General features: G+C 44.0%; 1 protein-coding gene and 1 long non-coding RNA gene across 2 annotated transcripts; one reads left to right on the forward strand and one right to left on the reverse strand.

Annotated features, from left to right (window-relative positions):
* Positions 1 to 2,698: 2,698 nt before the first annotated feature.
* On the reverse strand, positions 2,699 to 27,611 carry IFNAR1 (interferon alpha and beta receptor subunit 1). The gene is made up of 11 exons (XM_002919586.4): positions 27,439 to 27,611; positions 23,041 to 23,164; positions 18,832 to 19,010; positions 16,292 to 16,449; positions 16,042 to 16,180; positions 13,886 to 14,000; positions 11,136 to 11,335; positions 10,873 to 11,030; positions 7,795 to 7,945; positions 6,767 to 6,912; positions 2,699 to 5,812 (listed from the first exon to the last, which is right to left on the reverse strand). Exons 1-11 carry the CDS (start codon positions 27,566 to 27,568, stop codon positions 5,573 to 5,575), a joined length of 1,740 nt encoding a protein of 579 aa, XP_002919632.2. The 5' UTR covers positions 27,569 to 27,611; the 3' UTR covers positions 2,699 to 5,572.
* Positions 7,926 to 19,883, forward strand: LOC117801476. Its single transcript, XR_004624036.1, has 3 exons — positions 7,926 to 8,804; positions 18,297 to 18,477; positions 19,458 to 19,883. It is a non-coding gene; the product is annotated as an uncharacterized LOC117801476 (long non-coding RNA).
* Positions 27,612 to 27,973: the final 362 nt, after the last annotated feature.

Here is a 27,973-nt window from a genome sequence, read left to right on the forward strand (position 1 = left end):
AAACACAGGACACCCATGGGGTGCGTGGGGGGCTCAGCCGGTTAAGTGCCTGCCTTTGGCTCAGGTCATGATCTCAGGGTCCTGGGATCAAGCCCTGCATGGGGCTCCAAGCTCAGCAGGGAGCCTGCTTCTCCCTCTCACCCCTCACCCTACCCCCACTCATGCATGCAGGCACGCGCTCTCTCTCCCTCTCTCTCTCCCTCTCTCTCTCATGCGTGCTGTCTCAAATAAATACAATCTTAATAAAAATACAGAACATCCAGTTACATGTGAATTTCAGGTAGACAAATGAATGTTTTAGTATAAGGATGCCCCGAATATTGCATGGGACATAAACTAAAAAGGTACTCATCATTTATCTGAAATGACAGATGGGCACAAAGATGACCTCTACACATTTACATGGTGGAGTCACTGAGAAGAGCTCAAAGAGGGAACGATGCACTTTTATACTAAAAAACTTGTAATAATCTTTCTATAAGTAAAATGCCAGAGTATTCAGAGCATTAGGCAACAAAAACAATTTTTTTTCTTTTTTTCTTAGCGTAAGTATGTGCCATGCCATGTTTTTTTGGGGGAAAAAAATCCTATTCATTGTTTACCTGAAATTCAAATTTAATTCAGATTTGACTGGGTGTATTTTTATTTGCGAAACCTAGCAACTGAAACCTTATGCGGTCTTCAGCCACACATTGCCCTCTTCCTGTTTCCTCATGACACGCCCGGCTGGTTCAGAATCTAAGGTATCAGTGAGTTGTGAAACCGAACAGGGTGATTTGTCCTCACCTAGTGGTGGACCCGGTCAACGTTTGTAACTTCAATGCCCCACTTAGTCACTTACGCAACACTTACCGAATGTCAGCTACAGAGTCAAAAAAAAGAAAAAAAGAAAAAACAAGAGCCCTTGTTTCGTGAAGCTTGCTATGTAGCAGAAGGGGGTATACAGAGGCAAACTGCTCTAAACTCTCTCCTAGGCAGCCCCCTGGACGAATGTGCAGGTTTAAGAGGGTCGCAAAGATGATTTCCCTACATGTGTAAGAGATAGAGATCTTTTAGGAAGATTTCAGATGAAATGATGTATCTCTTTATCCTATGAAAGTCATAATCATATCTTTTTCTACCTAGAATTCCAGACTGGTAAAACATTAGGAGATTTGGGACCATGCTATTTGTTGTGTATTTCAGAGCTAACTCCAATCCTTTGGAAAAATGGACTCTCTTTCTACTTGACAGGCAAATGTTTTTCCCATTCATTCATTCATTTTTCCCTCAGCTCCTTCCTCCCTGATGGATCTAGGAAATTCGGGAGAGGATCAGAGGTGAAGGGCAGTGAGATTTACCACAAGGAGTTTAATTCATTCATTTTTAAAAAGATTTATTTATTATTTTAGAGAGTGGGAAAGGGGCAGAGGGAGAGAGAGAATCTTAAGCGGACAACCCACTGGGTGTGGAGCCCGACACAGGGCTGGATCCCAGGGCTCTGAGATCACGACCTGAGCTGAAATCAAGAGTCGGATGCTTTAACCGACTGAGCCACCCAGGCGCCCCAAGAACAGTTTAATTTCAACCGGCTACTAATGGTAACGATCTCCCTATTTTCTCCCTCTTCTCCAAACCTGTTTTTTCTAAGCCAGACTATGTACTCGGCCAATTTTCTTTCTCCATCAGTTACTACGTCATCCACAAGATACCTTCTGCCAGAATGTGAGTCCCAAGTGGGACGGGTCTCATGAAGGGTAGGAAACTGGTAAATTTTTTGCATGAAAGGCATCAAATTCTCTCTTCTTGCCTTTTGCCTCTCAGGTGAGGGAAAAGATCCTTCTATTTTTCCACCATCAATATAAATATCCCATGACAAATACCCACGTATGTTTATATGGTCTGCATACCTTGAATTCTATGGTCACCTAAACCCACGAAAAAATGCAGTGAGAAGAAACTGGATGTTACCGGTACTGTTAAATAACAGGGCAGTTCTTGGGCAAGAAATATTTATTAGTATTTACTTCCTTGTTCCTTTTGAAAAAAAAAATTGAGGAAGCTTATTAAAAACAGATTATTGAAGGGTCCCCAGCTTGAATATCAATTGTGCTTAACATCAGATTAAATGTGTCCAGATAGGAGTGCCTGGGTGCCTCAGTGGGTTGAGGGGTCCGACTTAGTTTCGGCTCAGGTCATGATCTCATGGGTTGTGAGATCGAGCCCTGCATCGGGCTCTGTGTTCAGCAGGAAGTCTGCTTTCCCTCTGCCTCTCCCCTTGCTCTCTCTCTAAAATAAATAAATAAATCTTAAAAGAAAAATAAATCTGTCCAGATGGCAGGAGAGATCAATTTACATGTGGGATTGGGGAGTGACCTTAGAAATTTGAGTTTATTCTGGGAGGAGATATTTGCAAAAGGCAGGCAGTTTAGTTGAGGAAAGCAGAGTGTGCAACACCATTGCAAACTCATTTAATCAAGGCCGTGCTCCATCCAAGTCTTAAATTGAGGCTGTGAAAAGGCAAAGAGCAGGCAAATGAGCTCCTTGTCCAGGAGCTGCAGGACAGGACAGCTGCGGTGGCGCCTTCGGGATACTCAACGCTGGACATCACAATGTTGGGCCTGGGCATTGGCTCCCTCGGCTGTATCTTGTGAAGGCATCAGTTGTAGCACCTTTTATACATGAAAGTTTATTAAGTCTAAGCACGACAACAACGAAATCAAAGACTTCTGGCCCCAGTGTTTATTATGTAAAATTGTTCACAGCAATAGGGTTTAAGACAAAAACACAAAGACAAGTTTACTGCATAGAAACACTGAACACGTGGGGATGTCCTTCCGCAACTCAACCAACATACAAACACGGTCAGAAGCACCCACTTGGTTCAAACTGTGGATTTCACACATTCGGTAATTATTTCCCAACCAACCTGCACGAGCAAGGAGGGACTGCGCTGCGGCAGATGCTGGGGATATGACAATGAATAAAAGAAAGTCCTTGTGCTCAGAGAGCTTCCGGCCTCGTGGGGGCAGACAGACACCAGACAAAAAACAAATACACGCCATGTCAAGTAGTCACAGGAAGGGGAGAGAAGGAAGGAAGGTTTCTGTACACAGAATTCTTAAGAGCAATCTGGGGCTGCTTTTTAAAGTCGCAGGTGGATGAAAAGATACAAGCTCTAAATTATATTTAAAACATAACTTTATAGGTTGTGAATTTCTGGTCAGATTCTGAAGTTCAGAGCTCTGAGCAGCGTTTCTAATTTTCCAATTAGAATCTATACTAGTAAGTAAGTACTTTATGGCTATCCTAATGGCATATGACCCATATCATATGTGAGGGCAAGGGCAGATAGAAAACACGTGTGTTGACACACCCGTGTCACTAGTTATGTGTATGTGCACCTACACTAGAGATAATGATACAAATCTATTACATAAATGCTCTGATTATACTCAGCCTCTCCAAGAACTATCAATATCACACTTCTGAGGCAGTTTCTTGGCGCCCCCAAGTAAACCACGTTTCAGAAAGAACCCTTCTCACTCCTTACCAGTACGCACCTGCTGATACGCTACAGGCAGCCAGACCATCATGAAGAATGGAAAGGACTGCATTCTCATGTCTAGAACACAAGGCAAACACGAGGGGTTTTGGGTCGCTGCCGTTGAGATGCTCGTTCTCGGAGAACCCCAGAGGATCTCTAAACCTGAAAGCATCCACTCCCACATCCTGGGACCTAACGAATCATTTCCTCGGTGTCTTCCGACTGGAATGTCTAAGTTTCCCTCCTCCACGCCCCCAGAGGTACATCCCGGGGGAAGCGGCTTTTTCCCTGGGCCTGAGTGCTGGACGGGGCCGCTGCGTCAGTTTGGGTCAAGAGCCGGGGCCGGTGGCAGGGGTCCTAACACGTCCCTCATCTCCTCTGTGAAGGAGCAAATTTCCACAGACAGGGCCTTTACAGATGGAGGGCCGACCCAGAAGATCTGCCTGAAACTAGGTGTCTCCGGTCAGAAAGATCAAAAGGGGAGCGTGCTGGGTCACCTTCGGGATTCTCCAGCAGAGACCTGTGTCTCCCAGCGGCCTCCTGGGCCTCCCTGGTCTCCAGTAAGCTCTGCCGGCAGCCAGGGCTGCGGGGCAGGGAAGTGCACGGTGTGCCTAGCGGTGGCCATGCCGAGGAGGGGCTGCCTTCCACCTTTTCTTCCCCACGGGTGAACCTGGGATGTCAGCAGGGACGACAACAGAAATAACACTGGCCTTAGGTTACGTACGTCCCAGCGCTGCGTAGCTGCAGCTCCCTTCCCTTTGGAGGCCAGCCACCTTCCCAGACTCCCTTCCCACCAAGGGTCTCCAGGAATAATATAAGAATACACTCCACGTGCCCTTTGAAAAACATTATGCAATTCTTAAAATGAAGTTTTCCTCCCACTTACATCTTCCTTCTTACTGTGATAGTAAACACTTTCCTGAGCGCGTGTCAGCGGAGCAGATGGGGACACGTCCTACGCCACCCGGTGCGGAACAGCTGGCCAGGTACAAGACATGACCCAGGTAAGTTATGTGTCAGTCATATCTCCATAAAACCGAGAAGGGAAAAAACAAACACCAAGACACAGATGGGCAGCCCCACAGCACGTTCCTAATTCAAAGCTGACTGGACACGTTGCTGTTATTTTTCACGGAAGTCGCCTGTTCTGCTGAATGGTTCTACTTCTTACTGTGTTCTGTGCTGTCGGGAGCACTTTCTGGGCCCCAGGCTTCCTGCATGCACCCGACTAACCCCTACACCCTCCTTTGTCTTCAGATAGCATAATAACTTCTCTAACTAGACGGTGCTCCCTTTCTCTATGACCTCACTGATTGCAAATTCGAATCAGAAGCTACTGTTCTAGGCTGGGAACGACGCTGTGCGTCAGGAAGTATTAATGTATTAGGAAAAGATGACCTGGTTTGGATCCTAAACCACAGAAGGGATAGGTGACTGTGATGTAGGAGCCAAGGTTTTGGGAACATGTGGACAGGGTTCCCCTGAAAATTGTAAGGATCGCATTTCTGGCACGTGCGGACATTTTCTAGAGTAAGCGATTTTACAGAAAACCAGCAGTGATGGTATCCGGCTTTTCTAAAGAAATTTCCCAAGGGCGTACACTTCGGTGTCAGAAGTATCTAAATACCTCCTGAAAAATCCTGAACTTTAACACTGAGAACGGAGGACGAGTTGGTGACACGGGTGGCTGCAGGCACACGGCGACGGTGTCACTGGACAGGAACAGAATGACTCCGTGGGCTTTGCCACAAAGCGTCAGTGCAGCGGTACCTGAGATGTCATCAGACAGAGAGCATTTTCTGGACTCTACTCATTTCATCAGTCAGGTCCAGTGACAGGTCTTTCAAGGCTCTGCGCACAGAAAAGAATAGAGAAGACTTCTGTCCAACAGGTAAGTGCTTGCCTGTAGTTTAGGACCGGCGACCCGGAGATGTTTTCCTTCCCGAACAAGCCGGTATCCTCTGCATAGTTACTGAGCGAAGCCGGAGCCCAGGCTTCGAGTGTGGCTCGCACAGAACTCCCAAGTATTCTAGAGCTCTCCTCTGCTCACTCGGTTTCCTGGTGCACGAATTCTTCACTCAATTTGCTTTCACTGCTTTCATCTTCATTAGAATAGTTTCCCGAATCTTGACTGGTTTGGGAATTGTATTTTTTGTGCTCTCCATCAGTCTGGTGAGTTTCTTCTATTGCAATGATAGTATTTGTATTTTCAATGATAAAACACCTTTCCGTTTGTTCCTCGGACGTGAAAAGGAGGAGATTCCGGAGTGGTTGCTCAGAGAAATACTAATTTAAAAAAAAGGGGAAGAATAGGAACAGATTGTTTAAAATAGTAAGTTCTTAGTTTCAATGGCTTCAGCTTCTTACATTCACTACCGAGAAAAATCAGGGGTAATGGCTTATATTCATAAACATATTAAAAACCAGCTAGAAGCCTATCGAGTGCCATCTAACGCTTAGACTAGGCCCCTCACGAGTGAGGTCCCGTGCACCTTGGCACTGTCTCGGGGCAGCTACATGAAGAGGACCCAAGAGGGGGCGCAGGGGGCCAGCGAGCGCGGGACAGGAAGGAAAGGGGAGCAGGCTGGGACCGTGGAGAGTTTCTCTAGAAATTTTACAGCATAAGGGCCCTCGCTCAAATTCTCTTAACTGATCTGCTTAAGTTTCACGGAGTTAACACACGCAAACGTACTGCAGCTGATCAACAATTCACTTTCGGGTCTCGCTAGCTCCGAAGCCAGAGCTCCAAGCGGTACTCCCAAGGGAGGCAGCCTCAATTCCTCCCCCAGGGGGACACATCAGGCTGGGTCTCAGGCTTAGGTCTTTGCCATTTAGTGCTTTCATTCAATAATCCAACCTCACAGGGGGGCCGAACAGGAGCCCGTGAGGTGCCCCGAAAGGAGGCTCACATTCTGTTACTTCGTTTTCTGTGATGTCATCCACAGGACGCACTGATAAGGATGATGTAGGCTTTGGGTGAATACCCAGCCTTTCTATGATAAAACAAATGCCTCGGTAGCCAAACTGAAGAAAAAGAGGAGATTAAGGACAAACCTCACTAGTCCATGTTACAGGAGATTAAATGACTGTTTCTAAAACCAATTTACTGAAAGTGAAGAAAATATTCCAGTCTGTATTATTTTCTGGATATCAAGAAAATGTATATATTCTGTGGAAATCAATATATTTCCCATTCATTTTAAAGAAAAATCCCCCCATTGACAAAGCAAAGTCACATACCTCATCTATAGCAGAAGGAGGTTTACTTGATGGGAAGAACACATAACCGATACATCTAAAGAGAAGTTTCATGACATAGACGACAACCGGGATGGAAAGTAATGCAGCGCACACTCCAGCTATGAGCCAGGTTTTGGAAGTATTTCCTAAAAATAAGTAAGTGATGTTTAGCTTCGACGTGGGCCTCAACACACAAATCTGTTCACAATGCTGACAGTGTAGGTGGATGAAATGTAGCCACGTGAAAGGAAATACAAAAATCTATGAACGATGAGAAATATTTCTGGTAATACGGAGCACAAAACAGCTGGAGGCGATGCATGCCCTTTCTTTCTCTCTATTTATAAGTAGGCTCCATGCCCAACGTGGGGCTCGAACTCAAGACCCCGAGATCAAGAGTCGCACGCTTTACCGGCTGAGCCAGCCAGGCACGCCTCCCACCCCTTTTTTTAGGCAATACATTTCCACTGAAAGAGCGGCCTGGCAAGGTGAAGGGTGCAGTGTTGACATCTAGCTCCCAATGTGCAAAGTGTCCTCTGGCACTCCCGTGATACGGAGCTAGCGTAACTAAAACCATTCTGTGACCAATCAGCATCTACAAGTCCACACCAGAAACTGTAAAATACAAAGTGGGACTTAACCATTTCACCGAACAAAATTCACAGCTGGACTAATGAAGTGATTTCCACACGATAATTACATTAAGAATTATGTAAAAAAAAAACAAAAACCTAAAAATAGTCTTATTAAATGTTAAACAGTTATAAAAGGCAGTTAATTATGTACGTATTGGATGAACTATAAAGCATTTAAAAACTCTGAACTGCGCATTAAAAATATTTTCTAAAACTGAAAGACTTAGCCTGAAGGTCTCCTCTGGATTCATGCAGCTCGTGAAGAAAATATTCTCCTTATGCTTTTGTAGCAAGAAGGAAATATTTCACAATTTTCAGTGAAATGAACTATTTTTTAAAAGTCCAGTTACATTAAAATAACAGAGCGAGAGAGAGATAATGAAAGATTCTGACCTGGTTTTGTTTTCTCGCACACAGTATCACTGAAAACACTGCTTTTATTCCACTTTTCATCCTGAATGAGTGCTCTGGCTTTGACACAATATGCAGTTAGTGGTTTCAATTTTGGAAAAGTAAAATCAGTTCTTTTATCTACAATTTTTCTCTGTAAGAAAATAAGTAGATCATTGATACAATTTAGTCACCTCATGAAATCAGATAGGGAATGTCGATTTCCTAAATTCTCTAAATACTCAGTCTAAGATCGGCCTCTCCCAGCCACTTAGTTGGTGTATGTTCAAGAAATACACATTTGTTTTTGGACAACACATTATAACGCATGTCAAACTTAAAAATGTTGCTTCCAAAAAGGAGTATGACATATTCCTAAGACAACTCTAATTTATAAGTACCTGTTGCTTTGGTTTAAATGCCCCTGTATTTCCTCTGCTTGGTGGCAGAATCGTGAGACGTGGGGGCTCTGGCCTTACGCTGCCTGTATTACGGTATCACTTACAGCTATGTGGCCTTAGGCAAGTTGTTTCATTTCTCTCGGCCCTATTTCCAGATCCATGAAATGAGGACAATTACTGCTCCTGCCTGCAGCAGTCAGCTACGGCCATGATAATACCGTGTAACAACATCACAAAACAATGACAACAAAATAAAGTCATGCAATGTCACATAATGTAACAAAACACCCCGCGGCTCAAAACCCATTTATTTTCCTCACTCATGCATGTCCTGACTGGCTGTGGAGCCCTTACTGAGGCCGTGCGTCCTCCTCATGTCCCTCATCGTCCTTGGGCCGGAAACCACATGCAGTGTGCTTTCCTCTTGGCAAACGAGAGAAGCCCAAGAGCCAAGCGAAACCATCCTCACATCACAGCCACCCATGTTCTAACTGTTTGAAGCCTGGTGTTGGGGAAGCAACATGAGATATTCCATCCCAAGTGGCTGCCGAACGATTGAATTGATCAGGCAGTCCTGCAGGACTGTTCTGAAGAATGACTGAGACAATTCATGTAAGTTACTTACCACAGCACCTGAAGCGTTAAGCTTTCTTTTTTTTTTTTTTTAAAGATTTTATTTATTAATTTGACATAGAGAGATAGCCAGCAAGAGAGGGAACACAAGCAGGGGGATTGGGAGAGGAAGAAGCAGGCTCCCAGTGGAGGAGCCTGATGCGGGGCTCGATCCCAGGACCCTGGGATCACGCCCTGAGCCAAAGGCAGACGCTTAACGACTGCGCCACCCAGGCGCCCCTAAGCTTTCAATAAATATGAGTTGCTATGATGATGGTAATGACCGAGGTAGCACTGTCTAGACCAGACAGGATGGCAACTGGAATGATTTAATCTCTACTATTTGTTAAGTGATGTGCTAAGTGTTTTCATACATTACATTTTAAGATTTAAAAAAAAAATGTTTAAGTAATCTCTACATCCAACGTGGTGGGGCTCGAACCCACAGCCCTGGGATCAAGAGCTGCATGCTCCTCCTATGTTACCTCATTTTATTTTATTTTATTTTATTTTATTTTAAAGATTTTATTTATTTATTCGACAGAGATAGAGACAGCCAGTGAGAGAGGGAACACAAGCAGGGGTAGTGGGAGAGGAAGAAGCAGGCTCATAGAGGAGGAGCCCGATGTGGGGCTATCCCACAACGCCGGGATCACGCCCTGAGCCGAAGGCAGACGCTTAACCGCTGTGCCACCCAGGCGCCCCTATGTTACCTCATTTTAAACCTTATAAACATTCTTTAAAAAAAATGGAGTTACTATGACTACCACCCCTTTAGAGAAGAGGAAACAAAAATCTCAGAGAGGTATTCACCCTGCCTAAGGTTACACAAATCGGTGGCTTGAGACACAAATACAGGTTTTCCTGATGTAGGGGCAACTGAGAACTGACTGTAACTCTCAATGGGCTAAATTATGCTTTGGTTACAGTGTGTTCAGATAGTTAAGAGGAAAGCAGCCATGTCATTATAATTTTCTTAGATTTCCAACAGAAAATGAACTCAAGTTACAGAATGTATCCACCCAACCACCCAAGATTTTTAAAGGCTAATTCCTGGGGCGCCTGGGTGGCTCAGTTGTTAAGCGTCTGCCTTTGGCTCAGGGCGTGATCCCGGCGTTCTGGAATTGAGCCCCACATCAGGCTCCTTCGCTGGAAGCCTGCTTCTTCCTCTCCCACTCCCCCTGCTTGTGTTCCTTCTCTCACTGGCTGTCTCTATCTCTGCCAAATAAATAAATAAAATTAAAAAAAAAAAAGGGCTGATTCCTTCTTGTAATTCCAGAGGGAAAAGAGATCTAGAATCATGTGGATTATCTGCTGTTGTGTACTGCCTCTGTCCGTGGTTTTCTAATTTTAGTGTTTCAACCCGTGTTTCTGACTCCCCCTGCCAAGGAGACTTTTTAGAGGACTGTTTTCAAATTCTTCCCCTGCCATGAAACTGAAGAGGAAGGAACAGGATTTTGGGCAGCAAAGCTGGACTCTGGAGGCCTATTTGCTCTCGAGGTCCACAAACCACTGTACCATTTGAGATTCTTTTGCCTCCTTGGAGGTGTCCTGCCACCAGGGCGTCTCTGGCAAAGTCTGGAGGTTTTCTGGTTGTCACCACTGGGAGGCAGCACAATGGGCCACCAGTGGGCAGAGCCAGAGATGCCACGAAGTATCCACCGCAGGAAGGAGCCAATCTGAATGTCACCAGTGTCGAGAAACTCTGGTTTAGATAAATACCCAGGAATCATGTTAAAAACACAATTTCCTGAGTTCCATCCCCAGAGATTCTGATTTGAGTAGTAAGAGGCGCAGGGATCCGAACGTCAGCCACACACCGGGATGCCCTGAAGCAGGTGACCTGTAACTACGCCATAAAACGGAAAGATGCTAATATTCTTCCTGTTGTAAATATCGGGGTTAATCACAGTCTTAACGTTTAAAAATGTCCCTAAAATTTTAACTTCAAATTTCGTTTCCCCAAAGCCTAGTTACAACCCTACCTTAAAGACTTACAGTTGTTGTTTTTCTCAACTCATTTTACCATATAGCGGTTTTTGTTTTTCTGTTTTGTTTTGTTTTTTACCTCAGCATTTGAAGTGTTTTCCCAAAATACAATTTCATAAGTTAGTGAGTAAGGATGGTTCATAGCCCTGTTTTCAGACTCTTCTGTGGCGCTGATATAGACCCGCAGGGAAACATCGTTAGTGGATTTCACGGCAATGACTGGAGGAAGCAGGGTAACTAGGAAAAAAAATGTACAGACACAATGTTCAACTCGGAAAAACAATGTTCAGACTCTGTACCAAATCAGAGAAGCACAACCTGAAGTAAAAACTACTGGCTTACTTTGGAATTGAGTATCAAATTTTTCTTCCTTAGACCAAACAGATGTGGTATTTCCATCAGATGCTCGAACACGAATAAGGTAAATTCCTTTTCGGAAAGTATTTTTGGGAAAGACACACTGCGTAGTTCGGACATTTTCACAGTTTGGTATTTGTTTCCATTTATCTGAATTGTCCCCAGGAATCTTTTTTAAATAGGCACTTTTAAGACAAAAAAAAATTACAAACATAGCAATTCAGTAAATATTTATGAAATACCTAGAATCTGCTAGACACTGTTAGGGGTTAAGGTTGCGGACGGAAACAGTCCCCACCCTCAGGAAGCTCACCATGCAGTGCAAGAGACACGCATACAAGACAAAGAGAACCAAGCCCTTGCTCCTGGGTGTGAGAAAGCACTCTTGTACCAGAGCTGACCTGAGTCAGCACACGGAAACCACCGCTGAATTTTCTGGACTGCGGTGAGCCAGTTATTAAAAGCCATTATTACAAATTAAATTACATAAACTTACAAATAAATAGACTGCATTAAAGACAAAAATACTGAAAAAAATTTTTTTTTAATTTATAGCTGGCAGGTCAGAAGCACAGGTGACAAACTGGATTGAGACTCATTTTGTCCTGATTATTTTACTACGTTTTATTATCTATGCTCAAAGCTATTCATGTCTATTGTATCTCTATGGCGGAAATAAATACTCTGTAATGGGGTCCTCGTGTGCGTTTCTTCCCAATGCCATGTTCAGTGACATTGTGCTGAAAGGGACCACAGTAGGAGTACTGACATCATGAAAACTGGCAAGTGCTACAAATAAGGCTTTTTTTTTCCTTCTGGAAATCCAGCTGTGAAACATGTTACCCATACACCAGTGGTAAGTGTTAACATGGAGATACACGCCACAGTGTGGTGAAAGCACGTCTACACAGAATACGGGCACTTAACTGAGCCTGGGGAGGTCAAGTAAATTACTCAGAAGCCAACAGCTCAAAGCTGTTGCAACTCAGTTCAAGCCTGGAACTACAATACCCTCTTAACTGGATCTCCCGTCTTCGGCGTCTCTGTGGTCCACACACAACATGGCAATCTTCCCCCTCCTTGAACACACACCTCCTGTTTCCCACCCCTCAATGCAAACTTCTGAATGGTACTCAAATGCCTCATCTTATCCTATCCTACGTATTCAATGTTCTCTCTCATTGCTCTCCCAGCCCAAATGTACAACTGTTCTCAAGGTAGGGCTTCTCCCGTGTGGTAGGCAAAATTCCAAGATGGCCCCCAAGATTCCTTGTGACACCCTGAGCAGAGGGACCAGCTAAGCCAGGCCTGGTCCCCTGACCAGGAGTCACTGGGAGAGAACAGCTCTCTTTAAGCTGTTACTAAATTTGTGGTAATTTGTTACAGAGTAATACCTCTCCTCACCCCAAGACCTTAACCTAATTTTCAATCTCTTTGTAGCCTGAGTGTCCCTTGTTCTGTAGCTCTGCCTAACGTGCCTTCTTGTGTCCAATTTTAAAATATGTGATTCACCAATGAAGGCCTTGTTCACATCTCATCTCCCTCCACATGGCTTCTTTGGTCTCTCCAGCCCCATCTACCTTCACATTTTTGATTTCTGTCACCCTTATAATTTGTAGACCACTCCTCAGCCCCGAACCACCCCTTGCTCTGCCACCTCAGCTACCTGCTCTGGATTCCAGGAACCACGTGCTGTATTGTTGTACCTTTACCATCCCTTTGGTGCTTTGTACAGTGTGCCGGGTACCCACAAGAAATTTTGAGACCGGCCACTGGAAACCCCTATCCATCTCTATCTGCGGCCCTAGTACTTAGCATACTTCTGAGAGTGAAGTATACACAAAAGATTACTGCCCAGTTTCCAGGTCAGTCAGAGTTTATGGGCGTGTAGGCATGGGAACGCGTTTCCATTGCACGACTAACACGGAAAGACAGACAGAGTTCACCAGAGCAGTCCCCACTTCCCTTGACCCTCAGTTCACTTCCTGCTTCTCTCCCTCCTCTCATTCTTCCTTTCCTGCCCTTGCTATACTTGCCTTTGGTCCCTCTACTCCTCTGCTCTCAATATAGCTTTCTCACCCACCCCCATCCTCCCCACAACCCGCGCCTCCTTCCACTGGATTCGCCTCTTTCTCCCCTACAACTTCTGCCAACATGAACTACATGCAGTTCTCGACCACTTCTGCGGGGCTGAGACACCCTCCAGAGTCAGTGAGAACACAGTTCTGTCCAGCTTCATTTCCCACTGCAGTGATCACTAAAAAATCTGTCAAAACCACGAACGTCGTCAAGAAAATGGGAAGGCTAACTTGAAATAAACAAGACAGAGAGACTGGACTGAGATCATTCCAAGGACTCATGGAAAAAGTGAATTCTGAAGGAAACGTCAGGGTCACGTGTCAAGTATTCCAGGTTAGGGGAATAAGACATGTAATGAGAAGCACGCTTTAAAAAAAAAAGAAAAAAAAAAAGAGCCAGCAAGTACATGAGATATTATTAACTATGTTCATATTACAACAAATGAAAAAACCAAGGCCAAAAGAGATGAAGGGATTAGCTCAGTGTCATCCAGTTAGTTAACGGGCACAGCAGGGACCAGAATTAAATATCCCGTTTCCAATATGGTAGAATCACCTCAAGCAGTCAGCCCCTGTGCCTAGAACCGTAGGGGCTGAAGTGGAGTGAAAGGGACCACAGTAAAGTGGGCAAAAGGAAACTCATGCGATAGAACTTACTGGAGCCACTGAGCTTGAAAGGTCACATTTTCATGTGCGTAATCCCATTTAAGAACATGGATGCGATTTTCAGCATCAAGTTGAATATTTTCTGGTGGAGGCAGTTTATTTTCAACTAGAAGACAAAGAATACACAGAAAAGCATATATTTTTACTTTAGTGAGGTAAGATATAGTAAGATTTCTTTTCTTTAGGGGTGCCTGGGTGGCTCAGTCAGTTAAGCGTCTCCTTTGGCTCAGGTCACGATCCCAGGATCCCGGGATCGAGCTCTATGTCGGGCTCCCTGCTCAGCCCGGGAGCCTGCTTCTCCCTCTCCCTCTGCCTGCCACTCCCCCTGCTTGTGCTCTCCCTCACTATCTCTCTCTCTGAAAATCAAATAAATAAAATCTTAAAAAAAAAAAAGAATTCCTTAAAAAAATTATTTACCTATTTATTTGTAAAGATTATTTATTTATTATTTGAGAGTGACAGTGAGACAGAGCAAGGACGAGTGGGGTGGAGGGGCAGAGGGAGAGGGAGAAGCAGATACCCCCCGCTGAGCAGGGAGCCCAATGTGGGGTTCAGTCCCAGGACCCCGGGATCATGACCTGAGCTGAAGGCAGATGCTTAACTGAACTGAGCCACCCAGGCACCCCCTGCCTTTTTTTAAAAAAGATTTATTTATTTGAGAGAGAGAGATATGTGGTAAGAATTATAACAGCTTAACAGCATGGGCAAGAAAAGGCTTACGTGTTATCAGGAGGTAACAGCTAAGTGAGTTATACGCTGTATGTTCACACAACGTGATAGTTCATTTAAAAGAACGTGATGGGGCACCCGGGTGGCTCAGTCTGTCAAGGTCTGACTTTGGCTCCGGTCCTGATCTCAAGGTCCTGGGATCAAGCCCCCCCGCACTGGGTTCCCCACTGAGTGGGGAGTCTGCTTCTCCATCTCCCCCTGCCACCCCCCTGCAATGCCCGTGATCTTTCTCTCTCAAATAAATAAAATCTTAAAAAAAAAAGAACATGACAGATTTGTCTGTGCCAACATACAAAGAGATCCTCAACGTCGTAGGCTAAACAAGCAAGGTGTAAGACTGCTCTAGCAGGATCTTATTTTTTAATTTCAAAAACACAGACCAGGGGCGCCTGGGTGGCTCAGTCGTTAAGAGGCTGCCCTTTGGTCAGGTCATGATCCTGGGGTCCCGGGATTGAGCCCTGCATTGGGCTCCTTGCTCAGCGGGGAGTCTGCTTCTCCCTTTCCCTCTCTCCCTGCTTGTGTTCCCTCTCTTGGTGTGTCTCTGTCAAATAAATAAAATGTTAAAGAAACAAAAACCAAAAAGAACCCCAAAACCAAGAAACGATATACACGTCTGCATATATGCTGGAAGTCCTGAGGGAAGTAGGAAAGAACGTGAATAACCGCCAGCGGGCTAACTGCTGGTATATGGAACTGGGGGTAAGGAGGCAGGAGAGGAAAATTTTAAATTCTCCTGTATGCTTGATTTTAAAAACAAAGCATATTAAATTTATGATTAAAATAACAAACAGGGGCGCCTGGGTGGCACAGCGGTTGAGCATCTGCCTTTGGCTCAGGGTGTGATCCTGGCATTGTGGGATCGAGCCCCACATCAGGCTCTTCTGCTATGAGCCTGCTTCTTCCTCTCCCACTCCCCCTGCTTGTGTTCCCTCTCTCGCTGGCTGTCTCTGTCAGATAAATAAAATCTTTAAAAAAAAAATAAAAAATAAAATAAAATAAAAAAACAAATCTCAGCTCCTAACCTTTGACGTTAATTATTGGCAAGAGGTCACTGGCAAAATATACCAGGATGCTTTCACTTTTTAACGTTTCACTTATAAAGGTACACTTTTTGGAAGACTAACTGCTCCTCTAGCAACTACCTTGCCCCTTTTGTGGATTCTGAGGAAATAAAAGTAGTTTTTGTCATTAGGAAATATTTAGACTTTTAGGCAGAACTTTCATTACTGTTTACCTGAGACAAAAATCCCCAATACTGTGACTTTTATTTTTACTTACATAAATATTATAATACTTTTGTTTTAAAATCTATTAAACCATCATATAAATTTCAGCAAACAAGGGGAAAAATGCCAGAATTAATAGATTGCCCATCCGTATATACAGTTACTGAATCTAAAACATAATTTCCTCCTTACCTGTGGTCTTTATACAATACACAGGACTAAAGACACCAATTTTTCTCGGCAAAAGTCTTGCTTTAACTTTTAAACAGTAAGTGGTCTCTGGTGAGAGTTTATAAATTTTATCTCTGGGGTAAACAGTTTCAGTCCTTCTCTATAACAGAAAAAATAGAAGTCTGCTCTTTAAAAAAGTACAAGGTTAAAATTTTGAACAAATTCATGTCCTTTTTCTCTCACACTGAACAAAAGTAAAAAGAATGCTTACGTCTCCACTTGAAGAGTTTTTCCAGATCTCTAAGCTGTAGGTAAAGCTTGAGCTATCCAGAGACCACATGCCATGATCTTTTGTTCCAGGTGGGGTGATGTTTATTATTATTGCCTTATCTTCGGCTTCTAAATGTACTTTTGGGGGACCAATTTGAGCTGTAAAAAAATGAACACGTTTACTATATAACTTCATTAATACAGGCTTGAAACATTCATTCAGCAAATAATTCTGAGCACTTCACATGTGCCTGGTATTATACCACACACAAAGTTTCTCACAGAGCTTAACTCTTTAGTGGGAGATATGGGCATAAACCCCAAAAGACAAATATGTATGTCGTGTGTGCTGTAAGGAAAAATGAAGTAACATAAGGGAGAGAGGATGGTGGCAAGAGCTGTTTCAGATAAGTTAGTCAGGAACAGCCTTTCTGCGACAATTGAGCTGAGGCCTGAATAATATGAGGGAGTCAGTCAGGCAAATTATCTAGGGAAAGAGTCTTCCAGGCGGAGCCTCCAAGGTGGGGAATGCACTTCACACTTTCAAGAGACAATAAGGAGGCTCAGGTAGCTGAATGGTTGAAAATGAGCTCAGAGAAGTAGCTAGAAGCCAGATAACAAAGGAAGAGCTCTGTAGTAGGATTCGGGATGTTACTGGAGGGCTGAGACTGGAGGAGTGCCATGCTGTGATACATTTTGGAAAGATCATCATGGCTCATGCACGAGGAAGCAGGGAGGTCAAGAAGAAGCTACTGCAGTAGCTCAAGAGATGAGTGAGAATGGCTTGGTGAAGCCTGGTCGCAGGGGTGGACGTGACAAGGGATCCGCTTCGGAATACAGCCCGAAGATGGACTGTTCAGAATGTACTGACAGACCGGATGCAGGGCCTGAGGAAAAGCGATGCCAAAGACGACTCCAAGGCTCTTGGCCTGAGCAAATAAAACAGGTGCTGTCTGTGGGGGGGGATGGAAAAGACCGCAAGAGGAACAGGTTTTGAGGGGGAAAATCAAGAGCTTTGGTTGACCAGATGACCTAGACGCCCAAGCAGAGACGTCTGTTGAAAGTGAGCTGGTGATACAGTATAAAGGTAAGGGGAAGAAGTGGGGCTGGAATGTACATCGGGGCTTTTCTCAAGAGCACACAGACGGGATTGAAAGCCGTAAGATTCCCAGCGGACCGAGTGTATAATGAGAAGAGGTCTGACAACCTGGCCCCAAAGCAGTCTGGCAGTGAAAGGTCTGGGAAGTCAGGAAAAAGGGGCAAAGGAGGGATGGATGGGCAGGAGGAGAGCTGGCAGGGAGCAGGGCCTTGGAGATCCAGAAGTGGACGGGTTTCGAGTGATAAACGAGGTGCTACACAGAAACTGAGCCCAAAGAGAGCAGGGAACTCACTGGGCACTGAGGAGGTCACCAGAGTCTTGACAAGAGTGGTTTCTGTGCAACGAGGAGGAACAGAGCTCAAAGGCACAGGGCCGCAGAGAGAGTGGCAGGCCAAGAAGCACAGAGAGGGACAGAGATCATTCTCCTTCGGAGTTCTGACAGAGGGCCGGGGTTCCCAATTGTTTTGGTCTCGGGAGCCTTTCACACTCAAAGAAACTGAGGGTCTGAAAGAGCTTTTGTTTAGATGGATTACGTCTTTCAATATTTAGCATATTAAACATTAAAAATGATAACATTTTCAAATATTAATTCATGAACAGAAAATGGGAAACCCATTGTGCTGTAATGAATATTTGTTATAAAAAAGGAGGGGCGCCTGGGTGGCACAGGGGCGCCTGGGTGGCACAGCGGTTAAGCGTCTGCCTTTGGCTCAGGGCGTGATCCCGGCGTTATGGGATCGAAGCCCCACATCAGGCTCCTCCACTATGAGCCTGCTTCTTCCTCTCCCACTCCCCCTGTGTTCCCTCTCTCGCTGGCTGTCTCTATCTCTGTCAAATAAATAAATAAAATCTTAAAAAAATAAAAAAAAATAAAAAAAATAAAAAAGGAATTACATTTCCCAAACAGATGTAGCAAGAGAGTGGAGCTGTGTCACATCTCGTCCCAATTTCATTAATGTCTGGCTTAAAGAAGACAGATGTTATCTCCTGCTCGCTTCTGCCAAGTCAGTCAATCGGTCTCCCTGTCACCTATCAACCTCTGGAAAACTCCAGTGAATACTCAAGACAGAATAAAAAGGAAGGGGCAGGTAAGTCTTAGAATTATTATGAAGATAGTTGGGCTTTTTTTTTTTTTTTTTAAAGATTTTATTTTATTTATTTGACAGAGACAGCCAACGAGAGAGGGAACACAAGCAGGGGGAGTGGGAGAGGAAGAAGCAGGCTTCCAGCGGAGGAGCCCAATGCAGGACTTGATCCCAGAACGCTGAGATCACACCCTGAGCCAAAGGCAGACGCTTAACGAGTGCGCCACCCAGGAGCCCCGGGCTTTTTTTTTTTAAATGGGAGATTTTACACCATGCACATGAATGGGCTTGGGAAGTGAGCCGTGATGGGGAATTCATGAGGAATACTCTATAATTCGGGGGGCAACTTCTTCTTACCTTTTCCAAATAGGGTGAATGAGTCAACATAATGCCATGGAGAAGTGTTGTTTCCCTCCTCTGCTCTTATTCGCAATTTAATTTCTTCATAAATATTGAGCTCGAGTGAAGAAAAGTTGCATTTGGTATTGGCAATAGACTGACAGCCAGGCAATTTTAACCAAGTATCATTTTCAAGTCTTTAAGATAAAAAAGGAGATGAATGAATAAGCAAATATATAAATACAAAAGACTGTCAAACATGGTTTCTGTTTACTAAAAATAGAAACTATTATAAAGCTAGGCTAAGTAGTTACTCTATTTGAGTTAATGTCCTGTTAACATTTTAGTTGCAACATGGCACTCCTGTCCAGCCCAAATATGCCAAGTTATTATTTAGAAAAAGTGGAATCATTCTGATGGTTAATTTTTTGATACAGTTCTATAATCTTGTGACCGGTTGCATTAGGATTTCAAAGAAGCAGAGAAAGAAATAATCTAGAACGTCAGAAAGAGTGGACTTAGTGTCAGCTTTGTTAAAAACAGTTGTGTGACTTTGGACCAATTACTCTGTATTTCTGGATCTTTTCCTTACTGAAAACTTGATGACTGGATGTGATGATTCCCTTCTAAACTTCTCTGACTAGATTTATCAGACCAAGGAAAGACCTCAGAATCAGCAGGGTTGGAGAATTTCCTCTGCCTTCATCAAAACCAAACCGTCCCTTCTGCTTGCTGTCTGGAGTAATTCTTCCTACTATATCACTGGAGACAAAGGACTTAAAATGTTGATACAAACTGACAAATTCCTTGTTCGGTCCATTAAAAAGTAGAACTGATCGATATTAGATTCTTCAAACACATGAAAAAATCAAGAAAGGACATGTTGCCATATGTCACATTGGCCTACCCTGGAGGCTGACGGGAAGGTGAGAGACAGAAAACAAACTTGTTAGGTTTCAAAATTTTTGCCTATGTGAAGCCCTGTCTACCTTAAACCAGGCAGAGAAACTCTCCTCTGAGAAGGCGTTTCTGTCAAGACTGAGTCATAATTTCTAGCACGAGCTGCTTTTCGGAGGGCAAGGGGGTGGAGGAGGGAGGGGTAATACTGTAGACTTCATTTTAAAAATGCTTCAAGATAACAGACTCCGGGGATGAGCGGTCCGCATCATTTCTGTGCTGACTCAAATATCAGCCCATCTCATTTTTCAAAAAGGAAACATTTAAAAAAATGACTGAAAATATACACTGGCATATGGGAAGCTTCATTCCTGGCCAGTTTCCCTTCCTACTTCTCTGAGCTGTGAGGCTAGAGCCTGCATTTAATGATACCATTCCTCAGAAACTCCTCCCCATTAGAATCTATGTTAAAAAATCCAGAAGCTCGTATTATAAACCGAAAACCTTATAAAAATTGTAAAACGAAGCCCTGACATGGTTCCAACCCGCTCTCCCTCTTCCCCTCTGTCTTTCCTGTTCCGGGAGGTACAGAAGACACTCGATTCCAGTGCTTTTGTATTTCAAGGGAGCTACTGCAGTGGTAGCTGCTTTTATAGTATCTTCAAACAAACAAACAAACAAACAACCCCCCCCACCAATCCCAACTTTATCATATAAACTATTTAGATCAGAACAGAACATGATTCGAGAATGAGTATGTAACCAATATAAAATTCAATTCATAAAATCCGTGCCATAATATAATTACAGGCCACCTTTGTCTTTCCCATTCACTGATACATTCTAAGTACCCACGAGAGTGTTTAGCATACAAGGCATGCAATCTTTATTGAATGAAAGAATGAATACTAAACACTACATACATCATAATGAATTTTAGACGTAGGTCACAAACACTGATGTCTTAGCATGTGTTCTACAGACACTGGAATCCCCACAGCTTACTTAGGTGTCTGTGGAGCATTTACCACCAGTGGTATCCGTCCTACGTTTGGAGAAACACTACATTAAGGGGCGTCTGGTTGGCTCGTCCAACTCTTGATTTTGGCTCAGGTCATGATCTCAAGGTCCTGAGATAGAGCCCCATGTGTGCAGCTCTGAGCTGGGGCATGGAGCCTGTTTGGGATTCTCTCTCTCTCTCTCTCTCTCTCCCTCCCTCGGTCCCTCCCCCCCACTCACACTTTCTCTTGGTCTAAAAAAAAAAAAAATCTTTTTTTTAATTAAAAAAATGCTTGTTGGGGCGCCTGGGTGGCGCAGTCATTAAGTGTCTGCCTTCGGCTCAGGACGTGATCCTGGCATTCCGGGATCGAGCCCCACATCAGGCTCCTCCACTAGGAGACTGCTTCTTCCTCTCCCACTCCCCCTGCTTGTGTTCCCTCTCTCGCTGGCTGTCTCTCTCTAATAAATAAATAAATCTTAAAAAAAAGATACTTGTTTGCTGCTGCTATTAACTACACTTCCATTAATCACTCCATGCCACTGTTCTGAGCACTCTGCATACAATTGTTCTTCTATACTTCTATAACCTTCTAAGTTAGATACCTTATTAGGGTGAGGGGGCAGGGGGAGTCCCATCCCAGTTTGCCTGGGGCGGTTCTGGTTTAAGCTTGTTGTTCCAGCTTATCTAAAATTAACTGCCCCTTGCAACTCTCAAAAGTGTCTTGGTTTGGATGATAAATTATATATGGTCTTATTAGTTTTTATCACGACTTAACAGACAAGGAAACACTGATAGACTACATAGCATGGGACGGTTTGGCACCCAAGCAGCCTGGCTCAAGTCCACAGCACACTATACTATCGCTGTCCTATCTCCCTAAACTTGTAGTCTGGCATATTTTTATAAGGCAAGTATTTATAAAGCTAGTAGAACAGAGTAGAATGAGAATACATTGAAATAATGCATTTGATGCTAAAGTCAGAATGAAAGGATAAAAGGCAGACTATTACGGACTGGAGAATTTAGTATAAGCAATAGGACACGTGAAGGAACAATACGAGGGCACTGACTATGTTCTTTACTGAAAGGGTAACTTTATTTTTTAAAAAAGATTTTATTTATTTATTGGAGAGAAAGTGAGCGAGAGTGAGAGAGAGAACAGTAGCTGGGGTGGAGGCTGCAGAGGGAGAGGGAGAAGCAGACTCCCCACTGAGCAAGGAGCCCCACATGGGGCTCGATCCTGGGACTCCAGGATCATGCCCTGAGCCGAAGGCAGATGCCCAACCGACTGAGCCACCCAGGCGCCCCTAAAAGGGTTAACTTTAAATAAGAGTATCTGAAACAATCTTTGTTATACCTAAAATAGTTGTTTAATAAGAAAATTCTGAACTAAAGCAAGGAATGAAATGGACAAAACTCAAAGTTCAATTTAAAGAAAATCTCTAGGGATAATTCTCAAATGATGAATTCCGAGAAAAACTACAGATGTTTGTGTCCGTGTATACATATATGTACACATACACACGCATGCACATCAACAACTAAGCTGCGAAAGTAAATTAATCTCACCGTTCTATTAACAATCAACTGGAGAACTGAGTGTCAAGGCTGTGGTTGAAGGGGGGGTCCCGGTTCTGGGGGTCCTACACCCTGTTTCTTCACTGCCCAATTACCAGCCGCTTTTTCTCAGACAGGGATCATTGTTAGCACACAGGGCCCTGACACCCAAAGCAAAGTACTATACTCCCTGAGCTGTGTTCTTTCTGGAATCCTTTCTTCTGCAACTCCCCACCTGCCCATCCTCTTGGCAGCTATGAGGCAGAAAGTTAGCGCTAGGGAGAAGGCAGAAACTCCAGAAACAGAGTCTTGGAAATGCAGGATCCAAGATACTAATAAATTTTACCTAAATTAAAACATTGTGTATGATGGGGATAATAAAAAAGCCTGACCATAGGAGAATTGGGGGCCTATTTCAAGACTATGGATAGACCTTTTGGGGCTCTCTCCCGTATCCTCAAAACATGTTCTAGTTTGGATCCTGATTTATACTCAAAGAAGGTGGTGGTTCTAGAAGAGACAAGGTAGTAGGGCTGCGTCCATAAAGCTGCCTGCCATCCTCGTCCCCCAAATCTCTTTTGCTACCACACCCAAGGACGAACTGGACTAAGTCTCTAGTTGTAGAAATGAGGTTAAAAATACTACGTAGACATAACGTTTCTCTAAAAGATGGAAAAACCGATTGTTTCCCAAGTCTGAGAAATAAATGACGGTGTTACAATTTTCAAAATTATTCAGGTGATTCTTGCAAATCAATCAACAGACTCACGTACGTTTGATAATCTGCTGAAAAAGTCACATTCCTGACAGATGGACTGCTCCTGTCCCATCTCAGGATAAAGGTATCATCAACGATGTAGACCTCTACATTTTGAGGAGACTTTAGATTTGTTCCTCCTAGAAATAAAGGGACCACAAAAGAAGACAGTTACATATACACTGCAGATAGTCTCGAAAATGTTATTCTTCCTTTGACGTCACTGATTAAAGAATGAATACATTCAAATATAACAAAGTATATACAAAAATCTAAAAAAACCCCAATAGTTGCTCTCAGCACAGGGAGGCTGCTAATTATTTATTTAATCTCTGCATTTGAGAGAGCTAGAGAAAGGTTGAGGTTTTTTTATCTATAAAAAGTAAGCCTTATATGTCATATATATCTCAGTAAAGCTGGAAAAAATAAAGAAAGAAAATCAGCATTGATCTTTTAATTGAAAGTCTCTTTACCCAAAAAGTACAAAAACACTAATTCAAAGGGATACATGCACCCCTATGTTCACGGCAGCATTATTTACAAGAGCCAAGTTACGGAAGCAGCCCAAGTGTCCATCGACTGATGAATGGATAAAGATGATGTGATACACACACACACACACACACACACACACACACACACTGGAATATTATTCAGTCATAAAAAAGAATGAAATTCTGCCACTTGCCAACAACATGGATGGAACTAGAGAGTATTACGCTAAGTAAAATAAGTCAGTCAGAGAAAAACAAATATCATATGATCTTACTTATATGTGGAATTTAAGAAACAAAACAAATGAGCAAAGGAAAAAAAAAAAGAGAGAAAGGTAAACCAAGAAACAGACTCTTAACTCTAGAGAACAGACTGATGGTCACCAGAGGGGAGGGGGTGGAAGGGAATGGGTGAAATGGGTGAAGGGGATTAAAGACTGTGCTCATCACGATGGAAAAAAAAAAAAAGACCTTCTACCGTCAAAAAGATTACAACTGGCTGAAAGCTCAGATGACGGCTGGCATTTTTTTAGCAATTAAGGTAAAAGGAAAAAAAAAAGTCTCTGTATAAAAATTTTCTTTGATCTTAGAAGTGATGTAAGGGCTATAAGGTTCAACTGTTTAAAGGCCTCAGTTTGGTTTCACATCCTCTAGTTAGGCTTCATATATTCTGATAGAGAATCCAACAGGTGTATGATTTCGAAGTTAACATTTAGTCACAGAAACCCAATATTCACTTGACAAAATCGAGAGACAGTGGTATGAATGGTTATCATGTCAGCCAAGCCCTACAGGAACTAGTAAAGGTGTTCAAGTCATGCCGGAACCCCTCTGTTTATTTTTAAGGATTTCCGTCTAGAGATCTATTATTTCTGATACTTCTAGTACGAATCTTCTCTGAGTTCTACGTCCTCTCTTCTTCTTTTTCTCTTTTGGTCCCTCCAAACTGCGTTTTTCTTCCTCTCTGATTACCCAAATGCTCAAAGACCCCGTTCGAGTTTGACCCCCGTACAGAGAATCTTCCGTTAATACTGCAGCTCACGCTAAGCTTACTCTCCCCTTACTTGCCGAAGCGTCAGTCCCTGCTGCTCGGTTCACACTAAAACAGAGTACTCAGCACAGTAGCTGGGATAGCAGGGTCTCAAAACTTGCGAAATGAAGATGTTTGAAAAACAAACAAAAACAAAACGAATTGCTTCTTAGCATTAAACACAAATCCTCAATCAGATCCCAAGTTTTTTGTTTTTGTTTTGTTTTTTAAAGATTTTATTTATTTATTTGACAGAGAGACAGCCAGCCAGATAGGGAATACAAGCAGGGGGAGTGGGAGAGGAAGAAGCAGGCTCCCAGCGGAGGAGCCTGATGAGGGGCTCGATCCCATAACGCTGGGATCACGCCCTGAGCCGAAGGCAGATGCTTAACGACTGCCCTACCCAGGCGCCCCCAGAGATCCCAAGTTTCTTAAGGGCAGGGTCTATACAGCTTCGTACTTAATCTGCATTTTTCAGAGTACTCAGCATAGTGCTGGGTTCACGGGTGTTTCTTCAATAGCACAAAGGGCTGATCTTTCACTACGATAAGCTACAGTTTTTAAAAGGCCAGCTTCTAAATTTATCTCTTTCTTTAATACTTCCAGCCTTTACTTCTGCCTCGGGGCAAGCATGTTACCTCCTTCTATGGTAGAAAGAAGTCCTTAGGTAGAACTTTCTTTATTGGGACTGCCTCCTCTATTTTCCAGCTAGACATATTATGGTATGGAGTCCAAAGGGGAGGAGCTGAGAAAACATATTCCGAAATTTTTTTTTTTTTAATTTGGGGCGCTCTTCCTTGAGTCTACCCTCCCTCAATTTTCTTTTTTACACTTATTTTCTCTGAGACACTTCATCACAAAGGAGAATACTTTCCTTATTCCACTCCTCTAAACTTAATTCTCATCCCATTTGTTGTGATTGTATAGATTCTGTGCAGACAAAGGGAGTGACTGGGGTTACAGGAATCAACAAAAGATCTGATGGCATTTGTCGTCTCTGGTCTAGACTAGTCTAATTCCACTAACTCTCTGGGCCTTGAGACAGAAGAAATCTGATGGGGTAGAGCCAGGGATTTCCTCTGGGATGCAGTCCTTCTTCTGCTAAAGGAAAGAGACCCTGCAGTTAGGGGCATCTTGGCATTTGGGAGACCAACAAGTAACTGACTGATTAATGGTCAGGGACGTGGAAATAGTTATTACACAGCATTTTCAATTTCACAGATTTCGCTCTATTCGTATTAGCAATATCCATTTGAAACTAGTCTATTTCACCTTTGTAGCGTGTAACATCTGTAAATCGGCACTTAATCCAATACATCTACTTACACAATTGGTTGCTTGCAACCTTTCACATTCCTATGGATGATCAGGAACGATTTACTATCTTTTTAAGTCTGATATAAATCCAAACACATACGTCCATACAAATATAAATTTCCTCCCATATTTTGGATAATTTTCTTAGGCTAGGGTCCTAGGACTATGTTTACTAGGTTTAAAAGTATGAATATTTTTAGGACTTTGAAAGAGCAACATTAGGATCTCTAGTTTGGGTTAACATTTTACTTAGTTTTGAACATTTTACTGTTACTTTGAGGAAAAAAGTACACTAGTTAATTGAAAGGTAACTAGGTACTTAACAAGTATCTACGGATAAATTGAGAATTTAGATTGTTCAACCCTTAGGAAAACAGACTAAGGAGCCTGATTCCCAGGGTTTAATTTCCCATTCTGCCACTGGCTAGCTTCACGGCCTTAGGCAAGCCATTCAGCGTCTCGGTTTGCTTTTCTGTAAAATGAAGATAAGGGTGTGTAGCTTTGTAATGAAAACTAAATGAGTCTATACCTTTAAAGCACCTAGAGAATTGCCTGGCACGTGGTGAAGAGTACAATATATGCTAACTGTGTATAAGTTTATTTTAGCAGCTCTCCCCTAATTTAGATTAAAATAGGTCTTAACATACCTCCTCTTGGAATGTTACTTTCATGTGAAAATTCTGGGGAAGTTCTTTTTATATCACAGCACAATGAGCTGAATACAAAAATTTCAAGAACAAAAGACTTCAAAGAAATTACGAGGGTTATACCAGGACCATAGTACCCATATACTATATATACTGTATTTAAGGAAGAGTTTGAGAAATAGGATACCATTGTACCATATGGGGGTGCGGTTTTCTAAGCTAACAGTTAAGTATTTTGAACCTACCAGGCGGCCTCACTGACCCCTTGGATTCCTGCCCTTGGGTGCTAGTCCCTCTCTCTCTTTGGGTACCCTCCACACTACGAAGTCAACCTTCTAACAGTTGCCATTCCCCCGATGCGTCCCAGTTAAGAATCAATAAAGGCAGCAAACCAGCCTGGTGGTCCCGGCCTCTATTTTGGTTGCGTATTTTTCTTTTATTATTACTTTTTATTAGACTGCATGAGTCCTGAGGGCAGCGAAATTCTTGCAATCCTTACCCCCTCCCACATGGGGCTGAATAACTGTTTCCCTAAACTGAGACAATGTTTCAGGAACAGCAACACAATTCGCCGCTAAGGCCTTGTTTATTACTTAAGGGTCCAGCCCGGCTACCGGATTTTTCGAAGAGAAACGAAGTCCACAGGAAGGCTCTCGCTCACCCAGCACCCCGGCGGGGGAAGCCCACAGAGCCGGCGGGGAGGGCGTTCCCTGCGCGGGGTCAGGTACGCTGGCCCCCAAGCAAGCGCAGTGGGAGGATCCTTGAAACACCATTGCCTCCAGATTTTCGATCTGAACGCTGTGACCCCGGACCAGCAGAGGTCTCCCGGACAACACGCCGGCCTCCCCGGGTCAAAGCTTCCAACGCCCCCACCGCCCAGCCTCTCGCCCCGCCCCGGGCCTGCGCCGGGACCCCTCGTTTCTCACCTGCGGCTGCGGGCAACATCCACGGCACCCCAGCGACCAGCACCAGGGTCGTCGCGCCCAGGAGGGCGAACATCGTCTGCGGGCCACCGCTGGCCAACGAAGTCACATCCTCGGTCACCTCGACCAGCATCGAACTACGCGAGGAAACCCTAGGCGCAAGAACCGCCCCCTGCTCCGCCCCCGCCCCGCCTCTTCCTTCCTCCCTGCCCCGCCTCTCCCTTCCCCTCCCCTCCGCTCTCGCCCCGCCTCTCCGCGCACGCGCGTCCCCTCCGCGCTCGTCCAGTCTTTCCGCGCACGCGCCGCCCTACGAGTCTAGCGCGCTGGTGCGCTCCGGTGAGGAGAGGCTTGGGCCGCGCGCGCGCGTGCGCGCCTGGAATCGGGGTGTGCCTCCCGTTGTTCTCCTCGCTCCCCCTCTTTACCGCTAGTGACCGCCCACGGCGGTACACCCTCTCATTCCGGAAAGGCTACGCCTAATAGGAGACCTTGACCCAAACGCGTACGCGGCGTGTGCTGACTCAGGCCTTGCGGCGGTGGA

Source organism: Ailuropoda melanoleuca, chromosome 1, assembly GCF_002007445.2.
Source record: "Ailuropoda melanoleuca isolate Jingjing chromosome 1, ASM200744v2, whole genome shotgun sequence".
Classification (NCBI taxonomy): domain Eukaryota; kingdom Metazoa; phylum Chordata; class Mammalia; order Carnivora; family Ursidae; genus Ailuropoda; species Ailuropoda melanoleuca.